This window comes from Ambystoma mexicanum, chromosome 11 (assembly GCF_040938575.1).
Source record: "Ambystoma mexicanum isolate Mex_15411 chromosome 11, UKY_AmexF1_1, whole genome shotgun sequence".
Lineage (NCBI taxonomy): Eukaryota > Metazoa > Chordata > Amphibia > Caudata > Ambystomatidae > Ambystoma > Ambystoma mexicanum.
In genome coordinates, this window is record NC_090934.1 from 18,242,593 (window position 1) to 18,255,455 (window position 12,863).

Here is a 12,863-nt window from a genome sequence, read left to right on the forward strand (position 1 = left end):
GAAAGAGACCCATCCCATCAGAATTCAGATTACTGAAAGAGACCCATCCCATCAGAATTCAGATTACTGAAAGAGACCCCTCCCCATCAGAACTTAGATTACTGAAAGAGACCTCTTCCCCATCAGAATTCAGATTACTGAAAGAGACCCATCCCATCAGAATTCAGATTACTGAAAGAGACCCCTCCCCATCAGAATTCAGATTACTGAAAGAGACCCCTCCCCATCAGAATTCAGATTACTGAAAGAGACCCCTCCCCACCAGAATTCAGATTACTGAAAGAGACCCCTCCCCACCAGAATTCAGATTACTGAGAGAGACCCCTCCCCAGCAGAATACAGATTACTGAGAATGACCCCTCCCCAGCAGAATTCAGATTACTGAGAGAGACCCCTCCCCAGCAGAAATCAGATTACTGAAAGAGACCCCTCCCCAGCAGAATTCAGATTACTGAAAGAGACTCCTGCCCCAGAAGAATTCAGATTACTGAAAGAGATCCCTCCTCATCAGAATACATATTACTGAGAGAGACCCCTCCCCAGCAGAATTCAGATTACTGAAAGAGACCCCTTCCCTTCAGAATTTAGATTACTGAAAGAGACACCTCCCCATCAGAATTCAGATTACTGAGAGACCCCTCCCCCATCAGAATTCAGATTACTGAGAGACCCCTCCCCCATCAGAATTCAGATTACTGAGAGACCCCTTCCCCGGAAGAATTCAGATTACTGAAAGAGACACCGCCCCAGCAGAATTCAGATTACTGAAAGAGACCCCTCCCCATCAGAATTCAGATTACTGAAAGAGACCCATCCCATCAGAATTCAGATTACTGAAAGAGACCCCCCATCAGAATTCAGATTACTGAAAGAGACCCCTCCCCACCAGAATTCAGATTACTGAAAGAGACCCCTCCCCACCAGAATTCAGATTACTGAAAGAGACCCCTCCCCAGCAGAATTCAGATTACTGAAAGAACGCTCCTCATCAGAATTCAGATTACTGAAAGAGACCCCTCCCCATCAGAATTCAGATTACTGAAAGAGACCCCTCCCCATCGGAATTCAGATTACTGAAAGAGACCCCTCCCCAGCAGAATTCAGATTACTGAAAGAGACCCCTCCCCATCAGAATTCAGATTACTGAAAGAGACCCCTCCCCAGCAGAATTCAGATTACTGAAAGAACCCTCTCCATCAGAATTCAGATTACTGAAAGAGACCCATCCCATCAGAATTCAGATTACTGAAAGAGACCCCCATCAGAATTCAGATTACTGAAAGAGACCCCTTCCCCAGAAGAATTCAGATTACTGAAAGAGACCCCTCTCCAGCAGAATTCAGATTATTGAAAGAGACCCCTTCCCCAGAAGAATTCAGATTCCTGAAAGAGACCCATCCCATCAGAATTCAGATTACTGAGAGACCCCTCCCCATCAGAATTCAGTTTACTGAAAGAGACCCCTCCCCATCAGAATTCAGATTACTGAAAGAGACCCCTCTCCAGCAGAATTCAGATTACTGAAAGAACCCTCCCCATCAGAATTCAGATTACTGAAAGAGACCCCTCCCCAGCAGAATTCAGATTACTGAAAGCGACCCCTCCCCATCAGAATTCAAATTACTGAAAGAGACCCCTCTCCAGCAGAATTCAGATTACTGAAAGAACCCTCCCCATCAGAATTCAGATTACTGAGAGACCCCTCCCCGTCAGAATTCAGATTACTGAAAGAGACCCCTCCCCATCAGAATTCAGATTACTGAAAGAGACCCCTCTCCAGCAGAATTCAGATTACTGAAAGAACCCTCCCCATCAGAATTCAGATTACTGAAAGAGACCCCTCCCCATCAGAATTCAGATTACTGAAAGAGACCCCTCCCCATCAGAATTCAGATTACTGAAAGAGACCCCTCTCCAGCAGAATTCAGATTACTGAAAGAACCCTCCCCATCAGAATTCAGATTACTGAAAGAACGTTCCCCATCAGAATTCAGATTACTGAAAGTGACCCCTCCCCGTCAGAATTCAGATTACTGAAAGACACCCCTCTCCATCATAATTCAGATTACTGAAAGAGACCCCTCCCCATCAGAATTCAGATTACAGGAGGGAGCTCCACCTTTCCAGATGAGTTTACAAACTACAGAAGGAAGACTTTATTTTTATTTCTGGAATACTCAGAATATTAAAAGGGATAATTCTAGACTTTTGAAAATTACCTTCCAGATAACAGCAGTAAAGGCACACCCTTGCCCTAAAGAAGCTTTCAGATTACGGAAGGGCAGACTTCAAAATGCTGCAGAATGCCAGTTACCAACACAGAAAGAGCCAGAAAAGGACATTTCTACCTTGACTGAAAGAAGCATGCCCTCTCCCCTGCCCTCGTGCAATAGGGCAGGACAACATTCCTCGGAGCCTCCAGATCAGAGAAAAGGGGTGTGATATGTAGGGGGAACCTTCACCCTTTCCAAGGACTCCCTGAGTCCAGGCAAGTGCCCTCTCAATTAACCGTGCAGACTATGGAAGGGAACAGTGGGTGACTAAAAGGTCGCACAAAAACATATCACAGAAAAGGTCTCCACTCCTCCACTCCATAAGGCTCGTCCAGATTACAGGGGGCCCCTCACCCACAGAGTGAATTTTAGGTTATAGGGCAACAGAGCCCTAATTTGGAATAAATGTTCAGGTTACAGCAAAACAGCTGCATTACTTCTACGACGAGTGTCTGCATTGCAGAAAGAAACCGCACCCAAAATTGGAATCAAAAATACAGAAAAAGCCCCCACAAAACGAATCCAGATGAAAATGAGTGCCCCCTCCTCAACCCTTCAGAATAATTGAGTAAGAACACCCTCTTCCCTGCCCCATTTCACGCTCTGTCTCGAAAGTGCGCTGCTGTCATAATGAGCTTCTTTCAATAATCGACAAGCCCAGACGTGTTTTCAAACCACTACAGCGGTCTATCTACACATCACGTATGGCCTATAATCTCAGAGTACGACAGCGTGGCACTTCAAAAAATCTGCCAACAGCTCAAACTGGCTTCAAATGTGAAATGGCTGGATCTCTTTTGTAATGGCGTAGACAGGCTAAAAAACAGTGGTGTGGAAGGTTGCCCAGAGCAATGACAGTAGTTCAGATTCATTCAAAACCTTCCACCCATCACTTTTGTGGTCACAGTTTGTCTCTTCATGTGAGAGAGGGTATGCCCAGACGTGGGTCCCTTGCTCGCTGCGCCATTGGAGACCAAGCTGCACCTCACTGAGGAGGTCCCACAAGGCCGAAACATGTCTGGGGTTGCTTGGTTTTCTGTGCAGAGGGGACCTGGCCTAGCAGTTCGGGCTGGGCTACTACCATTGGCGGCACCAGCTGACTGATTTACACATGGCTGGACCCCTTTTGCAATGGCGCAGATGGGCTAAAAAACTGTGGTGTGGAAGGTTGCCCAGAGCAATTGCCAGTGGTGCAGATTCATTCAAAACCTTCCACCCATCACTTTTTTTGTTTTTGAAATGTTGAATTGACATCTGTATTTAGTAACTCGTTCCTTCATTTTCAGGAGAAGACATCCTATGTGTTTTATTTTAGGGTTATAACTCGCACAAGTGGACTACACTGGCCAATAAAAGCTAGTGACCATGTTAAGGACCTCCTGTCCAGAGATCAGGCCCATAATTAGCATACTCGAGGCACCCATTAGCTAATTACGTCAGAGTGTGGGCATTAACCACATATATTGGCCTGCATTCCAAGCCATCTGATAGCTTCTTCGCAAGTCTCCCCTATTCTCGCTGCGTGTGACGCCAGGTAGCTTCCCACTTAATCTCAGACACACCTGTGTAATCTTACCTCCTCTGTCTTGAGCCTCCAAACCCTACTGCTGACTGACGTTTTTTAAATCTCTTTTGCCTTCTGAGGTTTTCTTTTGTTCCGGGGACACTGGACTCTCTTTTTCTAAAGATTCCAGTGTGGGTAGACCTCCCTCCTTTGTTTCCTATCGCAGCACCCCCACCATATGTGGTGGGCTTTCAGGGAACCCTACAATCCCTTTTGCAATGTCATTTTGGGTTCACAAGTGAGTCACTAGACCCAACAGTGTGGGGGTCAGTCCTATCCTTTTTATGACTTTTGTGGTTTAGTGCTGTGGGCACACGGTGTTCCCCCCTTCTCTTTTGTCTAGTTAGCCTTTTTGCTACTTTCCAGGCATTCTCTGGACAGACAGGTGGCAATCATTAAAGTTAACACTTTTTGCAGGTGCACTATGGCACATTTCCCTTAAAGCCATGATAATGCACTTAAGGGGACTGTAAACTGAAAATGGCCTCTCCTTGGTTCTAAGTCTTGTTGACGATGGTCTGTCTTTTGTGGGCAACACTATCTTACCACATGGGGGAGAGCCCGCTTTCTTCATACACCTTGGTGGACAGGAAGTGGGCAAGGGGAGCGGTCTTTCCCCTATCCATATACCTCGAGGGGATAGATGTTGCTGGTCAGATGCTGGGAAGCTGGATGTCTTACTGGAGGGCTGGGATTGCCCCCAGCCCCGATTCTGCACATAAGGAGGCAAACTGGACCCCTGATAGAAATCGACACCTGGAGCTGAAGAAGATCGAAGTAGACAACAATCCGAGGGAGGGCTGCAGCAGAAAGCAGTAATGGCTCAGCCAATACTACTGTGTCGCGAACCATGACCTTCTAATCGGCAAGGAAGACCTCTGCGAGGTGCCTTACTCCTGCTGACTGATGGGACCAACCAGTCACAAGTCCCGCTTGATGTACATCGTTGCAAGGTTGTTGTATTGTGCTTGGTGTGAATGCAGGTGCTTGGTCATGCGTGAGAGCATGTTGGTGTGTCTGAGGGAATGTTCAGGTTTGATTGAAGGAATGCCTGTAGTGAAGGTTCCACAGAGTCAGCTGGAGAGCTCTTGCTTGGGTGATGGGAGTAGTGGTATCAATCAGCAGCATAAGCTACATAATGTAACCGGAATAAAGCGAACTGATGGAACCTACATGAAGAGTCCAAGACGGACAATCGGCTGGAACTCTTCATGGGCACTCTGCAGGCTGCTCTGGGACACTGGAAATCTACTCTGCTACCCTTTGCCAAGAGAGAAGCCTGCTGGAAGATTAAAGTCTTTCTGCATAGTTGCTGGGCGTCCCCTAACTCCAACTGGGTCTCGGGAGGATAGCTCAGGGGCAACGTGCTCGCCTTGGAAGAAAGACGACACGGAGCACCACAGGTTCGATCCCCGGGTCTGTGCTTAGAAACCTCTGGGTATTAAGTGCGTTATAAATATCGTATCATATGAATTCAAGACGTGCATCTGTGAACATTTCAGTGAGGGTCTCTCTGTCATGGGACAGAACTACAGCAGCTTCCCTACTGCGTCACAAAGTCACTACTTCACATGCTGTATTTGCTCTGCACTAACTTCAGTACTTGTCCTGCACTTGCTGAGTGGGACTTCCTGGACCTCTCTCCCCCTTACCTCGGGAACCTTTTGGGACTCCCAAAAGACTGCAGAGAATTTGTATAGGTTAGGGCTGGACTTCTGACACTGAAATATATGTTGCTGTGTGCCTTATAAGTATAAGGCACATGTATTAATATGTGCTTAACATCTGTTGACTCTTCAGTGTTGAATGCAATTATGTTTGAATGACTACTTGTGATTCTAAAGTTGTATAAAACCCATGGTGGGTTACCTAGCTGTGAGCTGTATATATGTGCTGAAGCAGTGGAAAGTGCGCCGTAGCGTAGTATTGTAATAAGACTAATATTCATTGCGCCCCCATAATCGTCTCTCTGTGGCTTCTATCTGCTTAGGAACCTACTCTATGCATCGGGCAACATCCATTGGCTGCTGTCGAGTATTATTACATCTTGTGTTGTTCTTAAATTTAATAAGGGCGCCCACGGGCGTTCCTGTAACACTATAACCACACGCACAGGTGTCCACGTGGGTCTTTCATCATCAGGTCTGCGAAGTGTTAACTGTACTACACAGCAGTACGCCCCCTCCTCATTGGTCAACGCTATTTAACAGGGGCTGTGAATAACCCTCCCAACATCTTCCCCTTTCTCTGACCATCTAAAAAATGGACAGGGCGCCAGCATTTCAGAAGGAGCTGCAGGCCTCTTTCCATCGCGGCCATCTTTGTTTCGGTTCCTTTTCATGGGTGGGAAGCTGTGCGAGTTTGAGCGCTGTGTGCTAGTGCTCAAACAACTTTCTAATTTAAAAAAACAGCCAGGTATCTTGCAGTGTTTTAACAGACTTTTAGCCACCAAATCGGGCTACAGCGCCCATTAAAGGCACGGGAGAATTGATTGAACCCACTATAAGGCGCTATGGCTACAAGGCTGATAGAATGATGGTTCGGCAGAAAGTTTGGGCCCACCTAGTGGGCCTACATATTTTGGAAAAGGAGTCACCATGCACTGAACCACACTTAGGACTGTGGGCTGGAATCCTGAGAGTCTGAAATATCATTGCTGCCCTGAGGTACAGTGCGAACACGCTCAGTCACTGGACTGAGTCCCTGCCCATGCATTCTAGTGCTTCCCAGCAGAGTGCAGACTTTATAAATCCTATATACACACACATCAGAATTGCTAGGTGGTAGCAGTGTGGAAAACCTTTTCTGGGGGACCACCGAACTCCTAGAGTTAGGAAGACCTCTGCTGACCCAATAGAAATAGGCAGGCCAGTACCCAGATCACTGCTGCCTTGCCGCTGCACATCCATCATGGAATGGCCTATTTGCCGAGTGGAGTGGCCAGGCCTGGTGCTGAGCCTGAGCGGCATAGACACAAGGTGCTCATTTCTCATCATAGCGGACATAAACATCTTATAAGATCTTCTTAGTGCAAGCCTTCCCTCCCGACTTACCGGCCCTGCTGGGCTTGGCACCTGAAGACACTGGCGTGGCACAGCCGGCAGCTTCTCCAGTGAGGGATGTCCGACTGGAATGGAAGGTGGGCTTTTTTAGTTTCCCGCTTTGAGGCGTTACCTAGAAAAGAAATCCCATAAAGCGTGATTGGAACCCAGCCAGACATCTGCAAGCAAATGCACGCATGTAAAGCGCCAAGGCACCCCACCAAGAACAGACATGTGCATCCCAGAATGCCAAGCGAATGCTGCTTTTGATCAGCCCCTAGTTTACAGGGGATGTGGGGTTTGGAGATCCTGATAAAAGATACGAGAGTGGCTAAGGGTAAATGAAAGCACCCCCAGCATAGGGGGTGCCCTAATCAGATCCCACAAGGGTGACAGGGAAGTGGCTGGCACACATTGCATGGCCTTGACCCGACCTGCGCTGATCTGTGTAGAGAATGTGTAACTGTCGCTGCCCACTATGGCTCATGGCAGTGCCACAGTGACACCCGAAGAGGGCTGCAGCGAGGCCATGGCAGGACCTGCCAAGAGGCTTTGCTCCTGGAGGACCGATTTCATATTGTGCTCTTGCTCTACATATGCAAGACTCCCGCAGGGCTTCCTAGCCCTGCATATGGTGGCCGCCCGGAGCAGTGAACCCTCAGATGGCAAAGGGTGACAAACTGCAGGAACTGCTCTCGATATCCATGCACATGGGTGGCAGTCTAGGGAGAGATGGAACGGAAGCGGCAGTCTAGGGAGGGATGGCAAAGGGACTGGCAGTCTAGGGAGAGATGGAACGGAAGCGGCAGTCTAGGGAGGGATGGCAAAGGGACTGGCAGTCTAGGGAGAGATGGCAACGGAAGCGGCAGTCTAGGGAGGGATGGCAAAGGGACTGGCAGTCTAGGGAGAGATGGCAACGGAAGCGGCAGTCTAGGGAGAGATGGCAACGGAGGCGGCAGTCTAGGGAGAGATGGCAACGGAGGCGGCAGTCTAGGGAGGGATGGCAAAGGGAGTGGCAGTCTAGGGAGGGATTGCAAAGGGACTGGCAGTCTAGGGAGAGATGGAACGGAAGCGGCAGTCTAGGGAGGGATGGCAAAGGGACTGGCAGTCTAGGGAGAGATGGCAACGGAAGCGGCAGTCTAGGGAGGGATGGCAAAGGGAGTGGCAGTCTAGGGAGGGATTGCAAAGGGACTGGCAGTCTAGGGAGGTATGGCAACGGAAGCGGCAGTCTAGGGAGAGATGGCAACAGAGGCGGCAGTCTAGGGAGGGATGGCAAAGGGAGCGGCAGTCTAGGGAGGGATGGCAAAGGGACTGGCAGTCTAGGGAGGGATGGCAAAGGGACTGGCAGTCTAGGGAGGGATGGCAAAGGGACTGGCAGTCTAGGGAGGTATGGCAACGGAAGCGGCAGTCTAGGGAGAGATGGCAACGGAGGCGGCAGTCTAGGGAGGGATGGCAAAGGGAGCGGCAGTCTAGGGAGGGATGGAAAAGGGACTGGCAGTCTAGGGAGGTATGGCAACGGAAGCGGCAGTCTAGGGAGGGATGGTAACGGAAGCGGCAGTCTAGGGAGGGATGGCAAAGGGAGTGGCAGTCTAGGGAGGGATGGCAAAGGGAGTGGCAGTCTAGGGAGGGATGGCAAAGGGAGTGGCAGTCTAGGGAGGGATGGCAAAAAGAGTGGCAGTCTAGGGAGGGATGGCAAAAAGAGTGCCAGTCTAGGGAGGGATGGCAAAGGGACTGGCAGTCTAGGGAGAGATGGCAACGGAAGCGGCAGTCTAGGGAGGGATGGCAAAGGGAGTGGCAGTCTAGGGAGGGATGGCAAAGGGACTGGCAGTCTAGGGAGAGATGGCAACGGAAGCGGCAGTCTAGGGAGAGATGGCAACGGAAGCGGCAGTCTAGGGAGGGATGGCAAAGGGAGCGGCAGTCTAGGGAGGGATTGCAAAGGGACTGGCAGTCTAGGGAGGGATTGCAAAGGGAGTGGCAGTCTAGGGAGGGATTGCAAAAAGAGTGGCACTCTAGGGAGGGATGGCAAAAAGAGTGGCACTCTAGGGAGGGATGGCAAAAAGAGTGGCACTCTAGGGAGGGATGGCAAAAAGAGTGGCACTCTAGGGAGGGATGGCAAAAAGAGTGGCCATCTAGGGAGGGATGGCAAAAAGAGTGGCAGTCTAGGGAGGGATGGCAAAGGGAGTGGCAGTCTAGGGAGGGATGGCAAAGGGAGTGGCAGTGTAGAGATGGATTGCAAAGGGAGTGGCAGTCTAGTGATGGATTGCAAAGGGAGTGGCAGTCTAGTGAGGGATTGCAAAGGGAGTGGCAGTCTAGTGAGGGATTGCAAAGGGAGTGGCAGTTTAGTGAGGGATTGCAAAGGAAGTGGCAGTCTAGTGAGGGATTGCAAAGGGAGTGGCAGTCTAGTGAGGGATTGCAAAGGGAGTGGCAGTCTAGTGAGGGATGGCAAAGGAAGTGGCAGTCTAGGGAGGGATTGCAAAGGGAGTGGCAGTTTAGGGAGGGAGGGATTGCAAAGGGAGTGGCAGTCTAGGGAGAGATGGCAAAGGGAGCGGCAGTCTAGGGAGGGATGGCAAAGGGAGTGGCAGTCTAGGGAGGAGTGGCAAAGGGAGTGGCAGTCTAGGGAGGAGTGGCAAAGGGAGTGGCAGTCTAGGGAGGAGTGGCAAAGGGAGTGGCAGTCTAGGGAGGGATTGCAAAGGGAGTGGCAGTCTAGGGAGGGAGGGATGGCAAAGGGAGTGGCAGTCTAGGGAGGGATGGGAGTGAATATAGTCAAGGGTATATAGTCAAGGGAGATAGGGTATATGCCAGTGCTGTTAAGGCATAGACATTTCTCAAAGCGCACCCAAAGTGCCCAGGATTATAAATTGCAATCGGGAGGTAGTGGGAAGAAACACCACTAATGTGGGAGAGAACGATGGACGGTCAGTTTCCTCCGGGTACTGGAGTCCCCAATCCCTTCTCCAGTGGCTCTCGACTGTGTGGAGCTTTGCTGGGTAATGTACCTGATGTGAGTTGCACTGAGCAGCATACGTGTTTTACGATTACTATTGTGAACGTAACATGATGGCGAAAGCAGCGGCTTAGCACCGGTATTAGCCACACCCATGTTATAAGTGGAAGCAAGAATACAGGTGAAGAGCACATGCATCACAGAGGCTGGCTGCCCGCTGAGCAGGCAACAGAGCAGGACACGAGACGTCAAGCAGAAGCAGAGCCAGCAGATGGTCCATGTGAGAGGAGAGCTGAACCTTAGGGTACCAATATAAGGCTACATGGACCCAGAACAGAGCCCAGCATTATTTCTCACCAGATGTCATCACATCAGGAGGCAGGGCTGAAAAGACTTTCTGCATTCACTCTTTCACTGGCTGCCAATCCTTTGGAAAGGTTATAGCGCCAGAGGTGTCTAGAGTTCAGATGAAGCACAAAAGCAGCAGCTATTGTGTGAAGGCAGTTCTTGTACCACCCTGCGACAGTTGACACTAGAGGGAAGACTGACAACTGACAAGAAAGGGAAGCCAAACCTCTCTGAAACGTGGGTAATGTGGTCAGAGCGATGAGACTCAACTCTCAGGTAGGGCAGTAGGTTCGTAGAGAAGTACAATTAGTCCTCACACACATACATCTAGAAAACGCACCACACTGACATACTGAAAAAAGTCACACACATAAAAAACTATCAGGTCAAATAAGTACTTTATGGTACAATACACAGGATTAAACAAATACCAGGTACATGTATAAAGACAGCCATGCCTATACAAGGACTTTCCTAAGCCCAATGTCTACATGTGGGCCCTCTCCTTGAGGTGGGGGTGAATTATGAAACCATAAAGCCTAGCAAGCAGGTGGGCACCCAACACTTTGCAGCACTAGATGTGGAAGAGCCTACACCTGGCGGCCAGCACCTACACGTAGTGCAGCTTATGGGATTAAAAGACGGGAACATTTATTTAGAATCCCTAGGCCCAAAACACACTTTACGTTAATTTAGACCTCCTAGGGCCTTATAACAGCATTAATGTCCAGTGGCCTAGTATAATACATTAAAGCCATAGAGAGGATGGAACCACAATAGAGTTTAGCAAAGTAACAGTTACATTCCTGATACATTTCTTGGAAAACATATACACATAGTTGCCAGTTACAGTGTTTTACTAACATTAAACCATTGCAGAAATACAAGGGATGACTTTAACAATGGATAGAAAATCACAGGTAAGTTCTGAAATGGAGAATCTTGGTCAAGAACGCAATGAACCAACAAGGGATTCAGGGAAAAAATCCACGGGCAGTTACATACCGCAGAGTCAGAGTTCATTTGTGCCGGTTTCACGTCCCATAGGATACAATGGTAAAAGTTAAAGCCGGAAGGTGAGGCCGCTAACCTATAGTCCCCACTTGCAGGTGGCACTCAGCATGGAGAGGGATTCCTATGGGACTAGGGACGACTCCACGCCAATTATCTGATCCTAGACCTACTTCCTACAACCCTAACAACCACCCCTTCCATGTTAGGGTCATGAGCTATTGTCACTCTACCACTCCCCGAGAAAGTACTGGGACGAGGAAGACGTGGGATGACCTGAGTGAAGATCCCTTTCCCAGTACTGTGGCAAGATCAGTATTGTGATGAGGGAGAGGTGCGGAAGCATGAAGATTATCTATGGGAACCACACTGAAGAGTCTAGTAGTTACCCACTTCCTATTGGTCCAAAAGTAGTTGAAATAGAGGAGGTAAACCAGGAAAGGTTGTCAAACCCTCCCGCAAGGAGCAGGAATGATGTGCTGTAAGAAAAGGGGCTGTGAACCAGCATACCTACCAGCGAGAGGGGAACCCTTGGACGCCAGCGGAGCGCAGAGAACTGAGGGAAGCTGGAGACGTCTTCATTGGAGGAGCCAAAGGACAGAACCTTCCTGTGAGAGTAGAGTGTGTAGCAGAAGATTGATGCGGAGCGCAGCAGGAGAGTACCAGGTCGGTGAAGAGCGGGAAGGATGCTGTCCCGCGGACACAGCGACGGAACCGAAGGCTGGCTGGGAGGGGCACCGGCAGCGACACACTGCAGGAGCACGCGGTCCAGTTCCGAGACATAGGCCAAGTAGGGCCAAGAGCCGCAGAGCTGCTGTGGCAAGCGAGAGGAGTCCCAGAGAGCCGGCCAGTCAGAGAGAGAGACAGGGAGGCCTACGACTGACCAGAGGACTGCAGCCACAGCCCTTAATGTACTTGGGTGGCTGAGTCTATGGTCTGGGACCCCCGGTGGGTACGGGGAACCCTAAATAATGCATTACATAAGAAGTGGGAGAAAGAGAACTTAAGAGAAACCTTATCAAGACAGAATAAGGAGAATAGTGTCCGGAACACTTGCCTAAAAAAGACTTTTCACGAGTAAGAAAACCTAATCTTTCTCGTGACAGTACTTGGAGGGAAGTTGATTTAGAGCTGTCAAATAGGAAGGGAGAAGGCAATAAGAACTGTGAGAATAATATCTATGAAACCGGTACTTTGCAGGAGAGTGACCCAACTCTGTATGTGGGACTAAGAAACTGTGAAGAGAACTGAAAAGTAATGCTTGTGAACACGGGACTTGGCAGGCGAGTAAACCAAGTCTGTGTCTGAACCGAAGTGCCTGGTAGAGTGGAAGGGTACCAGGTCTGCCAATCGAGGGTCAAACCACCCGAGTCTGGAGATGCATCCAGGCTGGAAGAAGGGAACCAGATCTGCCAGGTACCCCCCAACATTTGGGGAGAAGCCTGAGAAAGGCTGATTGGGGAAGCAAGACATGCCCCACTAGTTGATGAACTGTGTCATAAGCCTGAGGAAGGTTGGGGAAGGGAGACATTCCCCGCCAACAGTTGAAACTGAACTGTGAGAACTTGTAAACCAAGAACTGTCTTCTGTCCAGCAGAAGGGAGCATTCCTCTGGACCAGGAAGATACCCTTTCGATTTAGTTTAGTGCAAAGAGTGATGGACAGATGCAGGATTCTGACAC

General features: G+C 49.5%; 1 protein-coding gene across 20 annotated transcripts in view; it reads right to left on the reverse strand.

The window, feature by feature from the left end:
* The window catches only part of MACF1 (microtubule actin crosslinking factor 1), a 1,825,008-nt gene that overhangs the window by 28,942 nt on the left and 1,783,203 nt on the right, over nucleotides 1-12,863 (reverse strand). For all 20 annotated transcript variants that reach the window (XM_069622429.1, XM_069622430.1, XM_069622431.1 and 17 more), the window contains one exon: nucleotides 6,891-7,011. In XM_069622429.1, the coding sequence (XP_069478530.1) occupies nucleotides 6,891-7,011 (121 nt within the window). The remainder of the gene's footprint in view (nucleotides 1-6,890; nucleotides 7,012-12,863) is intronic.